The sequence below is a fragment of the Mustela nivalis genome, assembly GCF_964662115.1.
Source record: "Mustela nivalis genome assembly, chromosome: 2".
In the NCBI taxonomy this organism is placed as follows: Eukaryota; Metazoa; Chordata; class Mammalia; order Carnivora; family Mustelidae; genus Mustela; species Mustela nivalis.
This window is the reverse complement of record NC_139021.1, coordinates 30,827,886-30,850,540: the sequence shown is the minus strand read 5'-3', so window position 1 is coordinate 30,850,540 and position 22,655 is coordinate 30,827,886. Positions and strand designations below refer to the sequence as shown.

General features: G+C 39.0%; 1 protein-coding gene across 19 annotated transcripts in view; it reads left to right on the top strand.

The window, feature by feature from the left end:
- Positions 1-22,655, top strand: part of OXR1 (oxidation resistance 1) — a 154,763-nt gene that overhangs the window by 62,873 nt on the left and 69,235 nt on the right. For 7 of the 19 annotated variants that reach the window (XR_014308662.1, XM_082720036.1, XM_082720030.1 and 4 more), the window contains exon 1: positions 18,713-19,039. The exons of 1 other annotated variant lie outside the window; for it this stretch is intronic. Coding sequence is in view for 8 of the 18 variants with exons in the window: in XM_082720036.1 (XP_082576162.1) it covers positions 18,841-19,039 (199 nt within the window). In the remaining 10 variants the exon portion in view is untranslated. Of the gene's footprint in view, positions 1-18,487; positions 19,040-19,232; positions 19,430-22,655 lie in introns of those variants that run through there. 11 more of the 19 variants (XM_082720039.1, XM_082720032.1, XM_082720046.1 and 8 more) reach the window with 8 other exon arrangements.

Genomic DNA, 22,655 nt, shown 5'->3' with positions numbered 1-22,655 from the left:
GCTTTGGGAGAAAATACACAGAATCTTACAACCTCTCTGCAATCTGTCACTGCCACGAAGTCTAAAATCTTTGAGCGCCCTATTTTGGTTTATCTTTGGTAAATCAAAGAAGAAGCATTATGTTTACAGAGACAATGTTTCTCCTTATTTCTTTTCTTTCTCTCTTTATACTCTTAACATCCCCAGGTGCATATTTACACATACATATATAAACATTCATATCAAATTTTGGACAAGTGCAAAGAATTTGTATGAATTAAGGATCAACTACATGACACATGCAATGCAAGTATGTGTGTCCATATATTTCAGTTAGCTGTATATGAGATTTTTGTAGTAATTATCTTTATCCCCTTGCTGATGCAGATGATTCTGATGGGGACCTTAAGGATATGTAAACCTCTGAATATGGCTCTTTTCTATATAACTCAGAACTCATGGTCTCTTCTTTTTGGGAGAGTTAAGTAGTGTGATGATTTTCAAGCACAATAGTCCTCTATTTAAAAATAGTAAAAATAAAATAAATTAAAAGTAGTAAAAATAAGCATATATTTTTAAAGGCTTAAATAACAAGTGATCTTTGCTAAATTCCTTAAGCTCTAATCTTTGGTAGCATGAAACTGACACTAGTTACCTTGCAAATCAGTTTTTAGAAATACCCTAAAGTAAATATAATAAAGTTACATTTGAGAAAAACAAATTAAATCTTGAAATTAAAACTCTGGCACGTGATTTAATGTTTAAGCTCCAATTCCTGAAGAGGTACTTAAAACTCTTTGTACCAAATACATTCTGTGTTTGATCATAATACTTGAAAGAATACCCAACATAGTCTTCAACAGGTTCCAAAATCAAACAAGAAAATATGCATCTTATAAAGTATAGGTACTTATAATATATAAAGTATAAAGTATAGTTACTTAGATTTATTCATCACAAGCTATGCATGTTTTATAAAACATTTATAAATCCTTTATAAAATTCATTTCAGTATTCTTTTACTAAAGTTTTGAGAAAACATCTGCAAAGGAGCACAACTTTTGAAGTTATCAAAAACTTACCACCATGCTAAATGTATTCACAGCATGCAAATTTGCCAGCTAAAGAAGCATCATCCCATTAACAATAAACCATTTGGCATGCAGCTATCTTCTCCCTTTGCCATATGGGCTTTTATCACACCTTTCTTTCAGTCCCAGATTTCTCTGCTCATTGCAGTTAAGTCAAATCCATGCAAGGAGGGCTTCAGAGGGTAGGGTGTCTTAACTAGGACCACTGAGATTTTGAAGCGGTAAGCAGAATGTGGGACTGAAAGAGAAATCACAAAGATATGTCAGGAAGTGGCAATAGCCTGCCCTGTTATCTTCTCTGTCTTGAGATGGAGATGCACCAGGAGCAGTAGATGCCCAATATCTCTAGGCATAACTTACTAAAGTGCAAATGCAAGAGAATATTACATATTACTATAACTAGACAAAGGTTAAAATACGGCTTTCTGGAGCACCTGGGTGGCTCAGTTGGTTAAGCATCCAGCTCTTGGTTCCAGCTCAGGTCCTGATCTCATGGGTCATGAGACCAAGCCCCTCCATCAGGCTGCCCACTCTGTTTGAAGGGTCTGCTTGAAGAGTCTCTGCCTCTGCCCCTGCCCCCATGCACTCTTTCCCTCCCTAAAATAAATAAATCTTGGAGGGAGGGAGGGAGGGAGGGAAGAAAGAAGGAAGGAAGGAAAAAAAAGAAAGCTTTCTGAAGACAGAATATAAAAGTTGCCAGAGGCATGATGCTGTTATGGGAGTACTTAATCTTTCCCAACATCCATTAAATCTGGGGCTCTCAGTCTGGGCACTAGTGACGTTTGAAGCTGAATGGTTCTCTGTTGCTGCAGCTGTCTTAAGCACTATAAGATCTTAAACAGTATCCATGGTCTCAACCTACTAGATGCCAGTAGTAGCACACCCTCATTTGATAACCAAAAATATCTCCAGACGCTGCTGAGTATTCCATACAGGTAGAGTTGCCAGTTTTAGCATGTGAAAATAAAGGATGTTCAGGTAAATTTGAATTTCTGATAAACAGTAAGTAACTTTTTCATGTATGTCCCATGCGACATTTGGTACAGACTTGTACTAAAAACTTATCTGTCATTCTTCTGAAATTCACATTTAACTGAGCGTCCTATGTTTTAATCTAGAAACCCTTCTGGGAGACAAAATTGCCCATGACCGAAAACTGTAGCATCAATAACTTGAGAGCAAACACCGGAGAGACTCTTGACTGACCTGAATGATAGTGTTGCTTTCCTTAACCTCTCTAACCCCATAAGCTTGTTTGCAAAAGGGGGATGGTTCATTAACTTCCCTCACAGAGTGGACATGAGGTATAAAGGAAATAATGTATGAAAAAACTCTGAGTACAGTGCCTGGCATAGTAAACAATTGATATATGTTCATTACTGACATTCCCTCACAAGACGGTGTCATAATATTTACTGATGTCTGGACTTAATTTTCACTAACAGGAAAGACTGTGTTACAGAAACAACAGGAACCCTGCAGTGATTCTCAATCTTGACTGCATGTTGAAATCACCTGGGGAACGTCCTTTCCTGATATCTATATCCTACCTGTGAGAAATTTGGATTTCATTGATCTAGAGAGTGGCCTGAGCATTGGAATTTTCAAAAGCTCCACAGGAGTCCTAAAATCTGGAGCCAAGGCTGACAACCACTCTTTGAGAGACAAGTATTGGAAATTGGTATTCCTTAATAATGAAGAGAGGAAATAAACTAAACTTATATCTTTATATAACTATATATAATTCTTGGGCTGTAGAAAATTGGGTTAGGAGGAAATTTAGAGAGAAAACATACATGATTTCAGTCATTCAACAAATATCTGTGTGCCTACTATGTGCCAGGCCATGTTTTAAGCAGTAAAGGGAGTCCCTGTCCTTGTTGAATGATAGTAGGGAGGGACAGATAATAAACAAATAAGACATTTTAATCTCATTTCAAAGACTATAACTAAGGCCTTCATGAGAGATGGTAGCATTCCAATGAAAAGCAAAGTCATGAATAATCTTAATGAGAAAACAAAATGGGGAGGAAGCAGCATGACTTAACAAGATGTTCTCTGAGCTTAGCTCTTAGAAAAGATCAAAGTATGAAGGACATATTACCAAGGACATGTGAAAGAATGTCATAAAACTGTAGAGTGTCAGAAAGGCCAAAACAGAGAATAAGGTTTTAGAAAAGTGAGGTTTAGAAATAGTGAAGAAACTAGGGCCATTCTGTTAAAAAGGGAAGTCCTAGACTTAAAGAGAACAAGAAGGAAATGTGAGGCTCTCTTTTTGAGGAAGATGTACACTAACAGAAAGGCAGAACAAGCATGAAGCCTATTTTACTTTATTTTTCCCAATTAAGAAGATTAAGCTACCAGAATACAAAACAAAAACAGTGAAATGGACATGTTTAGGCCAAGGTAGGTGAGACTATAGTGAAAGACCACCTACCTCCACTTTGCATGACTTGAAACCTCTTGGTCCAGAAAACTGAGTTATTAGGATATTTTCCTGTGATATTTTGGTAGTAATATAATAATAATGATTAAGTGTATTTTTGACAATTACATGCTCTTTCATAACAAACATCAAAATACATATGTAATGGTTTAAATATAATAGAAATTTATTTCACATTCAAATCCAAAATGTTCTTGAGTTCTCTAAGGATGGATTCAGGGACCCAGGTTCTTTTCAACTGTGGCTTTGCCATCTTTAATAAATGGCCTCTCACATGTCCATGCTCATCTGCTTTCAGGCTTTGAAAAGGAAAGGACCTTGGAGGGTTACCAATGGGATGCTCTTCTGGGCCAGGTCTGGAAGTAGCACACATGACTTTTGCAAGCTTTCCATTGACTAGATCTTAGTCACTTGGCCACCCCTGATCAAAAATAAAGCTGGGAAATGTAGTATGCCCAGGAAGAATAATAATCCGGTTTGATGATGGCTAGCTAATCTCTACACTAATAATAGGAAATCTGCCAGAAAACTGTAGCTAGAAGAGAATAACTCAGATTTCAAAAAATGGGGTTGAAATGGAGTTGAAGGATACAGAAACAAAATAGGTTGGAAACCTCTTGGGAGGGGAAAAACCTCATCTTCTTCTACACTTTAGGAAGGCATTTAGCAAATACACAACGTTGTTGATAAATGAGAACTGATGGATAATATCATTTAGTGGGTTCATACTTCTTCAGATAACAGAGTCCAGGGAATCGAATCACTGTCAGCCATGAAGGTGGTCTCTTGTCGTGTGCCTTAGGCCTCTCCTTCCCTGTGTCTCATTAAACATTTCTATGAACAGCTTGAATGGAGACAAATCTGTGTCTGATTCAGTGAAAGAGTTATGTAATGATACTGTGGGTAAAAGAACAAAGAGTAGTTTCAAAATGATCTCAGCAATCTAGAACATAGGTCAACAGAATTTTTCTGAGCATAGCAAGGGCATAAATAGTTTAGGCTTTTGGGCCTTAAGTTCTCTGTCACAACTAGTCACCTCTGCTGCTATAGCCCCCAAAGCAGCCACACATAATACGTAAGAGAAGCAGTGTGCTATGTTCCAATAAAACCACATTCACAAAAAAGGTGCCAGGCCAGATTTGATCCATGGACCAAACTTTGCTGAACCCTGATCTAGAAGTGTAGGCTGACATCTGAAGGTAATAAATCTAAATTTATTCATCGAAGGCCAAAGAACAGTGGGCCTCACATGATGCATGAGTGCTATCCTTCCTAATCACAGTAGAGCTCTAAGATAGGCATTATTTGCTCTTATTTTGCAGTTGAAAAAGCTAAATCTCAAAAATAAATCGATAGTTTGACCTAGCTTTCACATCTGAGAAACACTTATGGGCCATCATGCCACTTCAGCAAATGTTTGGGGAAATTGAGAGCGTCACAATTAATTGCTTGGCCCCAAAGATGGAGCATTTCATGAGGCAGCACTCCCTGGAGGAAAGCCCTGGGTTCTTCTGGCTCTGTGAGGATTCAAGGATCTGACCTTGAGACTCACTTGATGAATCTGGGCTTCACTAACAAATCGATAAAAATAAATGGCTCAACTAGATAAACATCAAGGCCTCTCTCAGGCCTAATAAGGTTGGTATTAATATGTTAAGGGCATCTTGTGAAAGAAACTGGGACTTTTCCTTTGTAGCTCTAAAAGCAATTCTTTTCAAACTTTTTCTATTAAGTTTTACATAAAACCAATACATACCAAAAATAGCATTTTATGGGCATATGTGTATTATAAATACATATATTGAATTAGGCTGATGTACATGAAATACCAGTTTTAAACCAGGAATGACAGATGATGGATGGATTCTTTTTAGCATCAGAGCCTCAGCATTCTGCTTACTGTGTTTTGGTTGTGTAATGTCAAGAAAATCCTTATTCACATACATAGTTGAGATAAAAAAGATGAATTTTATTTGACAGAGAGAAAGCACAAGCAGAGGGGAAGGGGAGAGGGAGAAGCAGACTCCTCTCTGAGCAGGGAGCCCAACATGGGACTCGATTCCAGGACCCTGGGATCATGACCTGAACCCAAGGCAGACGATTAATTGACTGAGCCACCTAGGCGCCCCAAGATGAATAGTCTTGCAACCTCAAAATACTTCTCAGAGTATGAAAATTATGCAAGAGGCCTAGAAGTAAAATGTACTAACTTCACAGCCGAAATCAGCTGCTCTACAACATCCAGGTATCCCCCGATTTTTGAAAGTTCAGGTTACACCACTTCACCTTTACACAAAACCTATCTACCATAATGCCTCTTTTGGATAACCAAAAGAAATCCAAAGAGGATTTTTGCTCTTAGGAACAAAAGGCAAAAGTAAAAACAGCATTCAGCATTTGTCTCGGAGCAAGTCTTTAAAGAGGCAGGCCTACCCACTGCAGAGAGAACGGCCCTGCAAAGCTCCTTCCCTGGGATCCACACTCAGCATCACAGCACCAAGCCATTGTAGCCTTGAACTGTGTGGGCATCTTTATCTGGATTTATTTTGTGCATCTGTTAACAGGATGTGTCCTAAGATATCAGCCAAGCCAGAGAGAGGTTATCTTTTTGGTTATTTTGGAAATGCTCAAAAACTTTTCCATATAAATTAATGGTAATTGCTTCTTCCTTTTATACCATTGTGGCTGATTAAAGGTTTCATAGAAATGTCCCACTTTCAAATAGTGGGGGAACCTATATAAATTCAGCATATGTAATAAAAATAAATGTAAAGTAAGCATTTTTAATGCCTTGTATCAGAGCAGGCTAAGCTTATGCTACAGTGCCAAATGAACCTCAGACCTGGGTGGCTTGCTGTAATTAGTGTGTATTTCTTGATTTCTTGCTGATATTGTTTGCCTAGTTCAGGTTGAGTTTAGGGAGGAGGAGTTCTGATCCACAAGGTTTCTCAGGCATCCAGGTTGTTGCAGATGGCGTCCCCATCTAGAGCTGTACCATCTGGAGCAGGTGGTAGCTTTCATCACTGTGACAGGGGCGGAGGCATTTGGAGTGAGAAGCATTGCCTGGATTTTGAACAGAGGTCATTCTTTACACATATGGGTATAAAGCCCATACCTCACTTCTCCTCAGTATTTGCCAAAACCGATCTTATGTATGGCCTTATTTCAGAAACTGTGTGATTCCCATGAGCTAAATATGCAGATGCACCCAGAAGAACTACAAAGGAGCAGGGCTCATAATTGCAGTAGGCTCCCGAGCCCCACCCTACAGCCCTGGAATGGGGATCAATGGGATTGAGTTGAGAAATTTGCATTGTGAAAAAAGTTTCACAGCCCATTCTCATTATCAACAGGAAGCTGCTGCTGTGAACAAGGAGTGTTTTTATTAAAAGTAGAGGAAAAACAACAGATCTGTGGGTTTAAGATTACCTTGACTGCAAATGCTGGTGTTGGATTTAAGAGGGGAGAACCTAGAAGCTGGGATTTCATGTCATATAATATATAGGGTTTAAGAGCAAACATAAATACATGTGCTTTATATATCATGCAATGTGTTGGCAGGACCAGCTCAATCTGAGAGCCTAACAACATGGTTATAAAATTTCTCTATATTTTAGGAATCTCCTCCTACCCCTTCCTTGAGTCTCAGAAAACCAGTGGGATAGGCACAAAGAGGCCTCATCACCTCACTCAATAGATGCTTTGCATGCCACTGCTGCTGATGCTCTTGGTTGTATAGAGCTAGCTGAGCACCCCTAGGAGTCCCTGGATAGGGTCAGGGGAGTGGGATAGGTGGGCGTGGCCTGCTTCTCTCTTGAGAGGTGGCTGGACATGGTCAAACTTTCCTTCGTGCTTGTTAGGACAAACAGGATATGGTTATATTGCTGTCTCTGCTGCTTTCTAAGAAAGCTGAGATTTAAGAGTAGCTCTGCAATGGAAGAAAATAACCAGTGCATGATTCCTTTGCAAATTACACCTATCCAGTTCATGCTGGATCATTTAAAGACTGACCATCTAAGTTTGGGTCTCTCTTCCTATATGCTGCCTGAATTGTGGCTGAAATACAAATTTCACCTTGGCATTGTTACCATCTCTCCCAAATGCTATTTGTGATGGGGAAGTGGGGAGTCAGGGCATCTCCATACACTTTGGGAATAAGAGTAGGTTCTCTTCCTTTCAAATACTATGCTTAGTACTTACTAATTGTTCATGTAACATGCTGAAATAAGTGGAATATTGGTAAGAACTTGGCATTGCTCCTGAGCACTTTCTTTAAGAGAGATGAATGGACTTGTAGTCAGATTCTTTTTTTAACACCATGCTTTGCTTTCTTCTTGCATTAATAGACCCCAGAGTTCAGTTTCCCCCACCAACAGGAAGACAAAACAAAACAAAGCAAATACCTAATTAGCAGCTCTAAGTTGAAGCTGGAAATTGGCACGTTGGTATAAAAGTATTAACTAACAACAGGTTTGGGTTCCTCCCAAATTATTTTGTTCTTTCTTTACATTTTGGACTTTACATTATTTAAATACATTAAAAAATACAGAGCAAAGGGAAGAAAATTATTTCTAATACATTCTAACCTAAAATCACTTTAAAAACATAATTGAATATTTTATAACTTTAAAATATTTAATATTAATGCTAAAATCAATATATTAAAATAAAGCATTTAATATGCCACACATCCAGATGTTTCACTTATCAGTTTTAGATTAAGAATATGAAATATCAGGGGGCGCCTGCGTGGCTCAGTGGTTTAAAGCCTCTGTCCTTTGGCTCAGGTCATGATCCCAGGGTCCTGGGATCCAGCCCCACATCTGGCTCTTGTGCTCCCCCCTGCTCCCCCTCCCCTGCCTGCCTCTCGGCCTACTTCTGATCTCTGCCTGTCAAATAAATAATTTTAAAATCTTTAAAAAAAGAACATGAAATATCAAAATTCTATCTAATAAACACAATAAGAAGTTGCAGCAACATATAAAGACCTATTATAGAATTAAGAGACAAGTGGAACAAGGTGGAGAGGAAGAATCCAGAAAGGTAGAGACTAAGAGTATACTGCTTCATGGCTATGCATGTAGTCCCATCTGTAGAAGTAAATACTGTACTGCAACCCCACACAGAGTACACACAGAAAAAGAAATCTGCAGTAAAAAGAGACTACAAATATTTGCCTTCATACCATCACACTTCTGTTTGGGATTTTGAATGGCTATTGATCCTTACTAAGTTTTCACAACTTTGAATATAAATGGTTAATGCGGGATATAAAAATAGTCCTCAGATAAGTATATGGCAAGTTGATGTGAGTTATGGTGACTTAAGTTTCACTTAAAATTCTCAATGATGCTATTCCTAGGTCCTTGCTTGATTTGATTACCTGCACATGTTTATTTGTTTTTTTTTTCTGGTAAGTGTAGTAGTTGATACTTTTTGACACTTTTCAAATTAAGCAAAAGCTACTTGGTTTTTAAGTAGGGTTTGTAGTGATTGTATCCTGGATTTGCATTTACTAGAGGGGAATTTGTTTTTAATCAATATTAAGTTCTTTCCCATTCTGTCAAATTCAATCTTCATAATACACTTTTTGGTTTTTGATCACAGTTTTATCTAGACAATGACCTACACTCTTCCCCTCTGTGGTAATTTTGACACAGGTGATAGTCTCTTATGATAAGTTTGAATTCAAGTGTAACTCTTTCAATGGAGAAAGGAGTAGTAAGACTTTGAACACAGAAAGCGTAAACAGTTTGGCTATCCACCAAGTTAGGCTTTAGGTTTACTAGCAGATGCAGATATACTATGGAAAACAGATTTATTCCTTTGTTTCTTAACACTTACAAAATCTCTTGGCTTATTGTCAGTCTGCTTTATCAATTCCATCAGTGGTTCTGCTTATCCCATCAGAAATTTGAGTGCTGATACTTCTATCCCATAAAATAGTTGCCAGTTAGATATTACATGGTTTCCATGAATTGACACACTTGTCCTTGAGAAATGAAGGCAAGTTAAAGACTTTCCCAAACAAATCAAAGCTGGGGGAGTTCATCACCACTATATCTGCCCTTTAAAAAAAAAAAAAGAAAAAAAGAAGGCTAAAAGGAGTTCTTCAAGCTAAAATGAAAGGATATTAATTGGTAACATAGAAACATATGAAAAGATAAAACACAATGGTAAAGATAAGTATAAAGTGAAATTCAGAATACTCTTAGACTGTAACATGGTGGTGTGTTAATCACTAACTCCTAGTGAAAAGGTTAAAGGACAAAATTATTACAAATAAGTTTGGCTGTAATAATTTGGTAGTGGATACACAAAATAGGGGTAAATTGAGAGATCAAAAACAAATGGGGGAGGGGGAAAATGTAGAGGCTTTTTTTTTTTTAAGATTTTATTTATATATTTGACAGAGAGAGAGGGAGCACAAGCAGGGGGAGCAGCAGAGGGGTAGGAACAAGCAGGCTCCTCACTGAGCAGGGAGCCCCAACATGGGGCTTGATCTCAGGATCCTGAGATCATGACCTGAGTGGAAAATAGACACTTAACCTGACTGAGCTACCCAGGAGCCCCAAGAGTTTTTACATGCTCTTGAAATGAAGTTATCAGCTTAAAATAAGCTGTTATGTTTTATGTGAGACTCATGGTAACCAAAAAGCAAAAACTTATAGTAGATAGATACTCATAAGATAAAAAGAAAGAAAGAAAAACATACCACTATGGAAATCTATCAGTTTACAAAGGAAGACAGCAAAAGAGGACAAAAGGAGCAAAGGAACTAAGTAACAGTCAAAAAAACAATAATGTGGCATCAGTAAGACCTTATCAAATCTTTACCTGTTAATTTAAATGTAAATGTATTAAATTCTCTAATCAAAAGGGATGGAGGGGCTGAACAAATTTAAAAAAAAAAACAAAAAACAAAAACAAGATCCAACCATATGTTGCCCACAAGAGACTCACATCAGCTTCAGGAATCACATAAACTAAAATTAACGAGATGGAAAAGGATAGTCCATGCAAATGGAAAGCAAAAGAGAGCAAGAGCAGCGATACTTAAGGTAGACAAAATAGAATTTAAGTAAAAAACCATAATGAGAGACAAAAGAAGGTTATTATAATATGACAAAAATGTCAGTTTCATTAAGAAAATATAATAATCATTAATATAGATACACCTGTACTGGAGCATCTAAATATACTTCTTTTTTTTTTTTTTTTTTTTTTTAAGATTTTACTTATTTGGGGCGCCTGGGTGGCTCAGTGGGTTAAGCCACTGCCTTCGGCTCAGGTTATGATCTCAGGGTCCTGGGATCGAGTCCCGCATCGGGCTCTCTGCTCAGCAGGGAGCCTGCTTCCTCCTCCTCTCTCTCTCTCTCTGCCTGTCTCTCTGCCTACTTGTGATCTCTCTCTGTCAAATAAATAAAATCTTAAAAAAAAAAAAAAGATTTTACTTATTTATTTGAGAGAGAGAGAGAGTGAGAGGGAACCTGAGAGGGGAGAAGGTCAGAGCGAGAAGCAGACTCCCCGCAGAGCTAGGAGCCCAATGTGGGACTCAATCCCAGGACTCCAGGATCATGACCTGAGCTGAAGGCATGGCTTAACCAACTGAGCCACCCAGGCACCCCTAAATATACTTTTTAAAATGTGAAGGGAGATGTGAAGAGAGAAACAGGTAACAATACAGTAAGAATAAGGAACTTTAATATCCCATATCAACAATAGATGGATTAGCCAGTCAGTCAGCCAACATTGGTTTTAAACTACACATTAGACCAAATGGACCTAACAGAACATATGCAGAACATTCCATCCAACAATAGCAAAATATATATTCTTCTCAAGAACACATTGAATAGTCTCCAGAACAGATCATATGTTATGTCACAAACAAGTCTTAGTAAATTTAAAAGGGTTGAAATCATACAAAATATCTTTCCCAACAACAATGGTATGAAACTAGAAATCAGTAACAGTAAGAAAATTGGAAAAAATTTATAATTCATAAATATTTGTAAATTGAACAACACACTCTTAAACCAGTGGGCCAAAGGGGAAATCAAAAAGTATCTTGAAACAAATGAAAATGAAAATACAACATACCCAAACTATTCGAAACAGCAAAATCAGTACTGTGAGATAATTTTATAGAAGATTTTAAGAAAAAATAAAGATTTCAAATAAACAACCTCACTTTATACTTCAAAGAACTAGAAAAAGAACTTTGAACAAACTTGTTCAAAAGTTAGAAGGAAGGAACAAAATATCAGAGCAGCAAAATGAAATAGAGACCAGAAAAAAATAGAGAAGATCAATGAAATTAAATGTTGGTTTTTTTTGAAAAGAGAAACAAAAGTGACAAACCTTTAGCTGGACTAAGAAAAAGAATAAACAGCTATAAATTAATTTAGTAAGAAAGAGGAGCCATTACAGCTGATAACAAACAAATATAAAGGTTCATAAGAGACCAGTGTGCCCAGAATTGGATTACCTGGGAGAAAAGGATAAATTCCTAGAAATCTACAACCTACTCAAATTGAATGATGAAGAAATAGAGAATCTGAACAGGGGTTTCTGAGTGGCTCAGTCGTTAAGCATCTGCCTTTGGTGGCTCAGGTCATGTTCCCAGGGTCTGGGGATCAAGCCAGCCTTGGGCTCCCTGCTCAGCGGGGAGCCCGCTTCTCTCTCTCCTACTACCCCTCTTGTGTTCCCTCTCTTGCTATGTCTCTCTCTCTCTGTCAGATAAATAAATAAAATCTTAAAAAAAAAAAAAAAAAGAAAGAAAGAAAGGAAAGAAAATCTGAACAGACCAAATGTGAGTAAGGAGACTGATCAGTTATCAAAAATATCACAAAAAGAAAAAAAAAAAAAAAAAAAGGCCCAGGACCAGATGGCTTCAATGGAGAATTCTGCCAAATATTTAAAGAATTAACATCAGTTCTTAATCTTTCCAAAAAAAATGGAAGAGGAGGGAACACTCCAGAACTCGTTTTATGAGGCCAGCATTATCCCCAATTTTCTTATCCGCAAGAAAAGAAAACTACAGAACAATATCTCTCATGAATATTGATGCAGACATTTTTCACTAGCAAACCAAATTTGACAGCATAATAGAAAGATCATATACCATGATCAAGTGGGAATTAATCCTGAGATACAAGAATGGTTCAATATATGCAAATCAATAAATGTTATATATATGCCATATTAAAAGAATGAAAAATAAAAATCATACAATCATCTCAATAAATGCAGAAAAACAGTTGACAAAATTCATTATCCCACCATGGCAAAAGCTCTCAATAAATCTGGGTATGGAAGGAAGGTATCTCAACATAATAAAGGCCATATATATGCCAAGCCCATTATCATCGTACTCTGTGGTGAGAGTTTGAAAGTTTTTCCTCTAAGATCGGGAAGAAGACAAGCGCTCCCACTCTCAACAGTACTGAACGTTCTAGCCAGAGCATTCAGGCAAGACAAAGAAATAAAATGCAACCAAATATGAAAGGAGGAAATGCAATTGTCTGTATTTGCAGAACATCTTATATACAGAAAATCCTAAAGACTTCATGAAAATATTGTTAGAACTAATAAATGAATTTTATAAAGTTGCAGGATACAAATCAACATAGAAAATCAGTTGCATTCATATAGACTAACCATGAATTATCCAAAAAAGAAATAAAGCAAACCATTTGTAATGGAATAAAAAACAGCAAAATGCTTAGCAATAAAGTTAACCAAAGAGGTGAAGGGTCTCTACTGTGAAAACTATAAGATGTTGAGGAAGAAATTGGACATAAAAAAAATAAATGGAAAGGTATTCTGAGTTCAAGTATTAGAACAATATTGTTAAAATGTCTTTACTACCTAAAGTGTTCTACATATTCAGTGCAATCCCTCAAAAATCCAGTGGCATTTTCATAGAAATAAACCAAACAATCCCCAAATTAATATGGAATTACAAAAGACCCTAAATAGCCAATCCTGAAAAAGAAGGAGAAAATTGAAAAATTATACTTCCTGATTTTAAATTATATTACAAAGCTATAGTAATCAGAACAGTATAGTACTGCCATAAAAACAGACACATAGACCAATGGAACAGAATCAAGAGCCCAGAAACAAACCATCCATATACTGTTAATTAATATTTGACAAGGGAGCCAAGAATATTCACTGAGGAAAGGACAGTCTCTTTAATAAATGGTATTGGGGAAATTGGATAGTCACACGCAAAAGAATGAAATTGGATTTCTAACTTATACCATACACAAAAATTAACATGAAATGGATTAAAGATGCAAATGTGAAACCTGAACCTATAAAACTCCCAGAAGAAAACACATGGACAAAAGCTCCTTGACTTTGGTCCTAGCAATGATTTTTTGGATATGATACTAAAAAGGCAAGCAGTAAAAGCAAAAACAAACCAGTAGGACTGTATCAAACTAAAAATCTTATGTACAGCTAAGGAAACCAGCAATAAAATGAAAACCCAACCTAAAGAATGGGAGAAAACATTAGCAAAGCATTTATCTGATAAGGAGTTAATATCCAAAATACATAAGCAACTAAAAATTCGATAGCAAAAACAAAAAACAAAGGAACCCAAAGAATCCAATGAAAAAAATGGGTGGAAGACTTCAAGAAACATTTTTCTAAAGAAGACATACAAATAGCCAACAGGTACACAAAAAGATGTCCAACATCACTAATCATCAGAAAAATGCAAATCAAAAACACAATGAGATATCAGCTCACAACAATTAAAATGATTATCCATCAAAACAAGAAGAGAGAGCAAGTATTGGTAAGGATGTGGACAAAAGGGAACCCGTGCTCCATTGGTAGGAATGTAGATTAGTAAAGCCATTGTGGAAAACAGTATGGAGGGTCCTCAAAAAAGTAAATCTAGAATTACCATAAGATCTAGCTGTTTCACTTCCGGGTATATATCTGAAGGAAATGAAATCACTATCTTAAAGAAATATTTGCACTTCCATGTTCACAGCAACATTACACAGTAGCCAGGACATGGAAACAACCTAAATGTCCATCATTGGATAAATGGATAAAGAAGATTCTCTCTCTCTCTCTCTCTCTCTCTCTCTCACACACACACACACACACACACACACGGAATATTACTCATCCATTAAAAAAGAAGGTTATCCTGTCATTGGCATCAACATGGATGAACATTGAGGGCACTATGCTAAGTGAAACAAAAGTCAAAGAAAGACAAATACTGTATGATCTCACTCACATGTGGAATCTAAAAAAGGTGAACTCATAGAAACAGATTAGAATTGTGGTTGCCAGGGGTTGGGCGTTGGAATGAGTGAGATGTTGTTCAAATGGTACAAACTTCTGATTTTAAAATGAGAAATTCTGAGGCTTCAATGTGTAGCATGGTGACTATAGGAAACAGTCACCATTATATGCTTGAATATTACTACGAGAGTAAATCTTAAATGTTCTCACCACATACAGAAAAGTAATATGTGCATTGATGGAGATGTTAACTAACCTTATTGTGGTAGTCATTTTGCATTGTATCAAATCAATACATTATATACCTTAAACTTACATTATTATACATATAGGGAAATGAAAACATATGTCCATAAAAAATTTGTACGCAGATGTTTATAGCAAAATTCTTCATAATAGCCACAAATGAGAACAATCCAAATGCCCATCAACTTAATGAATGAATAAATAAAATGTGATATATCCATAGTGTCATATTATTCTCAATAGAAAGGAATAAAATAATAATAAATGTTATACCATGAATAAGCCTCAGAAACATTATGCTAAGTGAAAAAAGTCAGATACCAAACACCAGATAGTATATAATTCCATATGTATGAAATATCTATAAAAGGTAAATCCATAAAGACAAATGGTAGATTAGTGGTCACCACCTCCTGGGGGGTGGGCATGGGGAGTGACTGCAAATAGGTAAGAAGTTTCTTTTTCGGGTGATAGAAATGTTGAAAAAGTAGATTTTTGGTAATGGTTTAACAACTGTGTACATGTACAATATCTGTTGAATTGTATGCCTTTAACAGGTGGATTATATGGTTTGTAAATCATACCTCAATAAATATAATTCTCATATTTTATTAACTTTTTAAAGGATTTTATTTATTTATTTGAGAGAGAGAGGGACAGGTTGAGAGAGCACAAGGAGTGGGGTGGGGAGAGGAAGAAGCAGGCTCGATCCCAGGACTCTGGGATCAAGACCTGAGCAGAAGGCAGACGCTCAACCAACTGAGCCACCTAGGGATCCCAATAGGTAGATTTTTAAATGAGGAAAAGGTTGCTAGGGGAGACAGACATGGTATAAGGAACTTTTTTTTTTTTTTTTTTTTTTTAAAGGATGGAAAGGATTTCTGTGAATGATATAGGTAGGAAAAGGGGAAGGATCCAGAGTGAAGAGAAAGAAAATAATACAAGGAAGTAGTAATAACATTGACAAGTCAAAGGCAATATAAACCAGACTAAGATCAAGAGTTCATTTGGAGGGGTGCCTGGATGGCTCAGTTGGTTAAGCATCTGCCTTTGGCTAGGATCATGTCAGGGTCCTGGGATGGAGTCCTGGCTCAGCAGGAGAGGGGGATCTGCTTGTTCCTCTGCAGCTCCCTGCCCACATCCCCCGTCCCTACCAGTACCTCCCCTTCCATTTGTGAGCTCACTTTCTCTCTCTCTCCTTCTCTCAAATGAATAAATTTTTAAAATAAATTTTTAAAAGTTAATTTGGAGAGGGAATGGCATGAACAGAAGTTACTTCTGAGGCAAAGTAAAAGGAGATGAGCTTGTTGTAGATTGAAGAGAAAAAGAAAAGTGAGGTGGTTCACATTTGATGGCCTAATGACTTCTCACGCAGAAGGCAAGGTAACATATTAGTTAGATGAATTTAGTAACTTCAGGAGAATAGTGATGATTCAGACAACAAGGTGAAGAATAAGAAAGAAAGCTGATTGACTATATGAATAAAAGGATTTTGGAGACATTAAGGGCTTACTTGAGTTTAAATCAAAATTTGTAAAGCACATAATCGTCAAGTTTACACATTTTTTTCTCCAGCAGCTCTAGCTTTCCATGAAACAGAAGCAGAAAAAAAAAACTGATGGGCCAACTGCCTCTAACCCTGTATTCGAACTGATAAGAGTACAGGTTCCTGCTTAGGTTGGATGTAAAAGTGCAGATTCAATGAAGGGTAAAAAACTCAGACACTATTTGGATATGATTATCACAAACTAGATATTTCTATATGTGAAACATATTTTAGAAAAAGAATTTCAATTTAGTCAATCAGAATTAGACTTAAGTCATTCCAATTTGATTTTTAAGCTTACTGAGCCTCTGTGAGATTTCAACAAGTGGTGCTAAGGGTGGTAATGCTTCCTTATTGAAAAGAAAACTCAGAAAAACTAGGAGCCAACTACCATTCTACCAGGTGGGTCCGGTAAGAGGTCCAGAACATCTGAACACAGGGATGATTGGTGCATATGTAGATTTCTAGGTCCTTTCTCACAAACACTGAGTTACACCCTGGGGGTACAGCCCAAATATTGTGTATTTTTTTTTAAGATTTTATTTATTTATTTGACAGACAGAGATCACAAGTAGGCAGAGAGGCAGGCAGAGAGAGAGGGGGAAGCAGGTTCCCTGCTGAGCAGAGAGCCAGACTAGGGGCTCTATCCTAGGACCCTGAGATCATGATCTTGACCCAAGCCAAAGACAGAGGGCTTAACCCATTGAGCCACCCAGGCGCCCCAAACATTGTGTATTTTAACCACGTATAAAGGGGATGCTATTGTTAAAATAGTGAAGTTTTTTCTAGTAAGAATTTAAGCTGAAAGGTAGTGATGGGAAAAAGATCATTTTGAAAGAGGGAAGAGGGGATAATCTTTATGGTTCGGCGAAAAGCTTAAGTTCCTGAAGGCTTTTCTTTTTCTTTTTCTTTTTTTTTTTTTTTTAAAGATTTTATTTATTTATTTGACAGAGGGAGAGAGATCACAAGTAGGCAGAGAGGCAGCCACAGAGGCGGGGGAAGCAGAGAGCAGAGAGCCCGATGTGGGGCGATATCCCAGGACCCTGAGACCATGACCTGAGCTGAAGGCAGAGGCTTAACCCACTGAGCCACCCAGGCGCCCCCTGAAGGCTTTTCTTGACTCCATTATTTGGTATTACTAAATCTTCAACTCAAGTAATTCAAACCTTTTCTTCACATACATTAATAAATTGGTAATTCTAAGAAAGAGAGTTTATTTAATGCATGCGAAAAACGAAAAGTGATATAAACAGATATGAAAGGACAGGAATAACCAGATCTCAGTAAATGTCAAACAAAAGTCATTACTTCTTTTCTGCCTAAAGAAAAAGGTTGCACACTAAAACCCTTAATTACCTTGCTTTATACCAGGTATAAAGGGGATGCTTTATATCTGGTCCATGAATCTGGTCCTCTATCTGGTTATAGGACCAGATTCATGAAATGTCAAACAGTTCATAATGTCACAACGAACTTAAAATGTGACTATTAATGCTTTATTCTTCGAATATGGTCTCATAATGCTTGGTAAGAAGCATCTTATCTAAGTTGGTTTCACCTACAAAGTTTTGCCTCAAAGCCACCTTCCCTCCTGCCTCCCTACCCCCACAGAGCCCCCAAAATTACAAGCTTCAAAAGTTTGAATTGTGCCCCTCCCCCCCCACCCACACACACACACAAACTTTTTGACACTTCTCTCCTAGGACCCCAAACTGTACGTAACTCCAGCAGAGCCTCCCTGGGCCATTTTTATCCTCTGCTCAGCCCTAGGGCCCCAAAGCTCAACCTCCCCGGCTTTCCCCAGCAGTCCTGAAAGTCCGGTCGGGTCCGGACGGGGCGGGGCAGGGCGGAGCAGGCCTGCTCCATTGGAGCCGGACGGGGGGGTGGAGGAGCCGATAGGACGGGTCCGGTTTGCTTAAAAGCCGCCAGCTTCTCGGCCCTGCATCTACTCCAGGAAGAATGCGTCTACTTTACAAGCGAAGCTTTGCCTGACTTGGCGTCTGGAAGCGACAAGAATAACTTTTCAAAAACTTTTGCCTCCCCCCCCCATCAGCTCCCCCCACCCCCGACGCCTAGTTTCCCGATGGTCCGCCCCCGGGCCGAGCTAGGGAAGCCCCCTCCCCCTCCCCGCCTCCTGTGAGGCGCGCGGAGCCACCGCCCCCGGTCGGGTCGCAGGGGCGGGCGGCCTCGCACCCAGTGGCTGCCGCCGCCGCGCAAACCGTCGGCCTCCCGGGCCCCTGCCCCGCGGCAGCATGGACTACCTGACCACGTTCACGGGGAAGAGCGGGCGCCTTCTGCGGGGCACTGCCAACCGCCTGTGGGGCTTCGGGGGTGGCGGCGAAGCCCGGCAGGTGCGCTTCGAGGATTACCTGAGGGAGCCCGCCCAGGGGGACCCCGGGTGCGGGTCCCCGCCCCACCGGCCCCCGGCGCCGTCCAGCCCGGAGGGACCCGGTGAGCCCAGCCTTCCTTCGCCTCCCGCGCGGCCGACCCGAGCTGAGGGCTGGGGCGGGAGTGGGGGCGGCGGAGGTCGGGGCTCGCGGTGGGAGTGCGCGGCCCCGGCGGGCGCCGCTCGCGGACGGGGCGGGCGGGGGTCGCTCTGCAGGGCGGTGGCAGGTGTGGCTGGGCGGCCGGCGGGGAGGGGGTGAGGGGGAAGGACTCGCTCTGCTCGAGGGACGGAAGAGTTTCGGCAGTCTGCGTCGTAGCTTTTCCTGCTCGGCTCTTCCTGCTTGCTTCACCTAGTCCCGACTTTCTTTACCCCGCCGACTGCTCCATTCTTTTTTTCCCTCCCACTGGGAGGTGAATATTGAACCAATTATCATGCCGGTGGTGTTCGTCTCTGAGGTAATTAAGATCGCCTTGCCGGGTTTGGTGTTCTGGTTTGGGTCAGTTTTTATTGGAAATTCGTCAACGGTTAAGATGTCCTTAATACTACTTTGGGGGAAGAAAATGCTTAATTTACACCGGAACATAGGTTGATTTTTGTGCCGTATACTTTGAAAGGCCGCGTGTAGTCTTGAGAGGGCAGAACTTGGCAGACTATTTTTTCCCTCCATGACAAGTATACCCACTCTGTGTGTGTGTGTGTGTGTGTGTGTGTGTGTGTGTGTGTTAATTTTTTTTCCATCATAACGACATCGTAGCGTTCTGTCCCTTCACCCCCCCCCCCAAAAAAAATCAGCCATAAAGGCACGATACTGATATCTTAGAATTTTAAAAAGTGTTCGTTGAAGAGGAACTGCATATGATAACTTCTCCAGTGTCATTGGCCTCCTCTAAGTTAATAAGTGGCAGACCTCTCTGAGTCATTTATATGTTATTTTTGTTATTCTAATATACATTTGGTGTTCTGAGAGTAAACTACCAGCATTAGAGAGTTTAGAAAATAGAGGAAAGCTCACAGTGTACAAATCTTTCCATAGCCCCTCATCCTGCCCTTCATTTTAAAGCAGTGACACAGTGGAGACCTCTATTGTCCAGTGTGTGTAGGTGTGTAATTGAAACTTTGAAGAAACTTGAATATTAAAGTCTTAACTTTAGCATGGTCCCTTTAAATAATTTTTCCTCACTTTACATAACATATCGTCTTTAGTATTCCTGTTTATGGAATTAAAAGATGAAAAAGTGGGAGGATACTATATTTCTCCTTGGAAGTGTTAACCAGATGCAGAATTCTCCTAAAGGAGGGACCAAGGATGAGGATGGAACCTTTTAAGTGTGTGAATAAGGGATTTTTTTTTTAAAGATTTTATTTATTTATTTGACAGAGAGAAATCACAAGTAGATGGAGAGGCAGGCAGAGAGAGAGAGGGAAGCAGGCTCCCTGCTGAGCAGAGAGCCCGATGTGGGGCTCGATCCCAGGACCCTGGGATCATGACCTGAGCCGAAGGCAGCGGCTTAACCACTGAGCCACCCAGGCGCCCCTCAATAAGGGATTTTTATTTATTTATTTATTTATTTTTTAATTTTATTTATTTATTTGACAGAGATCACAAGTAGGCAGAGAGGCAGGCAGAGAGAGAGAGAGAGAAGCAGGCTCCCTGCTGAGCAGAGAGCCCGATGCGGGACTCGATCCCAGGACCCTGAGATCATGACCTGAGCCGAAGGCAGCGGCTTAACCCACTGAGCCACCCAGGTGACCCAATAAGGGATTTTTAAAATGAGTCTTTCGTTGTCTGATTGAAAACAAATGATAGGTGACCAGACTCTAGATCTGAGACTTTGCTCAGCAGGGAGCCTGCTTCTCCCTCTCTGCCTGCCTCTCGGCCTACTTGTGATCTCTCTCAAATAAATAAATTCAAAACAAAACAAAGCATATGAACAGGTAGATGTAGGATTCAGAGATATGTGGTGTAACTTAACCAGGAAGGAATATGACCAGTATTTTAATGAGCACAAACTTAAACATCAGATTCATTTATTCAAAGACGTTTATTGAGCAGACTGCTATATCTGACGCTCTCCTTCATAGTGGCAGTTTTAAAATTCCTCTTCTGTTGAGGCTGCCTCATCAACTCATGGCACACTGTTTAATATTTATGGTGCTCCCAAATCTCTGACACAAGTTAGGCCTTGTGATGTCCCAGTTATGACCACACTCAGGTGGGCAGGTACATCCTTCCTTGCTGGAAGAATTTGTACATTTACTTAACTTCTTTGGCCCTATATTTCCTTCTTTATAAATGAGACTGATTAGATGATCCCAGAGGTTCTCAATTTTGGAGCTCTTTTTCATTTAGAACACAACAAGTGAAAATGATGGGTGGTAGATCTAGAAAATAGCATTTGGGTGTAAAAAACATTGTGGGTCTATGAAGTTATGCCTACAGAGTTCTAAAGGCAGTTCAAGAAATAAGTGCTCCAGCAATAATTTGATCACCATTTTTAGAATAAGTATAGCTTCCTAGATTGACTCCTTTGAGAGGCAACGTGTATATATACAAGTGAAAAATAGGTGGTGCTTTATTTCTAGTAGCCTTTGCTTAAATGAGAACTCTTTTTTTTGTAGCTACCTACCCAATGGATTTGGCTATAGGATCTTTCTTTCTTTCTTTCTTTCTTTCTTTCTTTCTTTCTTTCTTTGGGGGTATTTCTGTCTTTTGGTATGAGTATTAGTCTGTTTGAAAGATTTCTTTTGCCCTTTCTGCTTGTGACTACCTTTATTTCAGATTTTTGTAACAGCTGCTTAAGATTCCTAGCGTCACTCACCCCTGCCTTCAATTCTTTAAAATGTCCTGTGTGCTATCACAGTATTTCTTGTACAGACACATCCACACTTGTAAATTGGCTGTACTCCAGGACCCTGTTGTAGTGATCTTGCCCGGTTTGGGGTTCAGTAATGATGTTGATAAAATACCTTTACTGTTGACATATTAAGGATGAATTAGATAAAATTCTGGTCAAATGTTTTTGATTTCACTCTTTCTATAACAAACCACTTGCTATACTGTTAGTGTTACTGATGCCTTTACTCCTTTCCTAGGTGGCTGCTTTTGCTCTTCTAGCTTTTAGTGTTTTCTGACTCCATCATTATATAGTTGCCCAGAAAAAAAACCATAAATGGAACTTAGACACATTAAGGAGTTTATCACACCATTTGCTTTAGTTAATAACAATTACAAAGAAAACATCTTATGCTGCAATTCTTATTTCTGCCTAGAGTGAATTAGGGCTTGATTCAAGGAAAATTTTTGGACCTCGAGTATATTCTTGTTTGGGAGCCTATACTAGGTAGCGTTTTTTTGTTTGTTTGTTTGTTTGTTTTTAATTTAAAATCAATTAGTTAACATACAGTGTTAACATAGAGTTTAATGATTTATCAGTCACGTTACACCCAGTGCTCATTACATCAAGTGACCTCCTTAATGCCCATCACCCAATTACCCCATCCCCCCACCCATCTCCCTTCTAGCTACCCTCAGTTTGTTTCCTACAGTTAAGAGTCTCTTAGGATTTGTCTCCCTCCCTGATTTTCTCTTATTTTTCCCATCTGTTTTGTTTGTTTCTCATCTGTTTTGTTTCTTAAATTCCACATGAATGAAATCATAGGATATATGTCTTTCTCTGACTT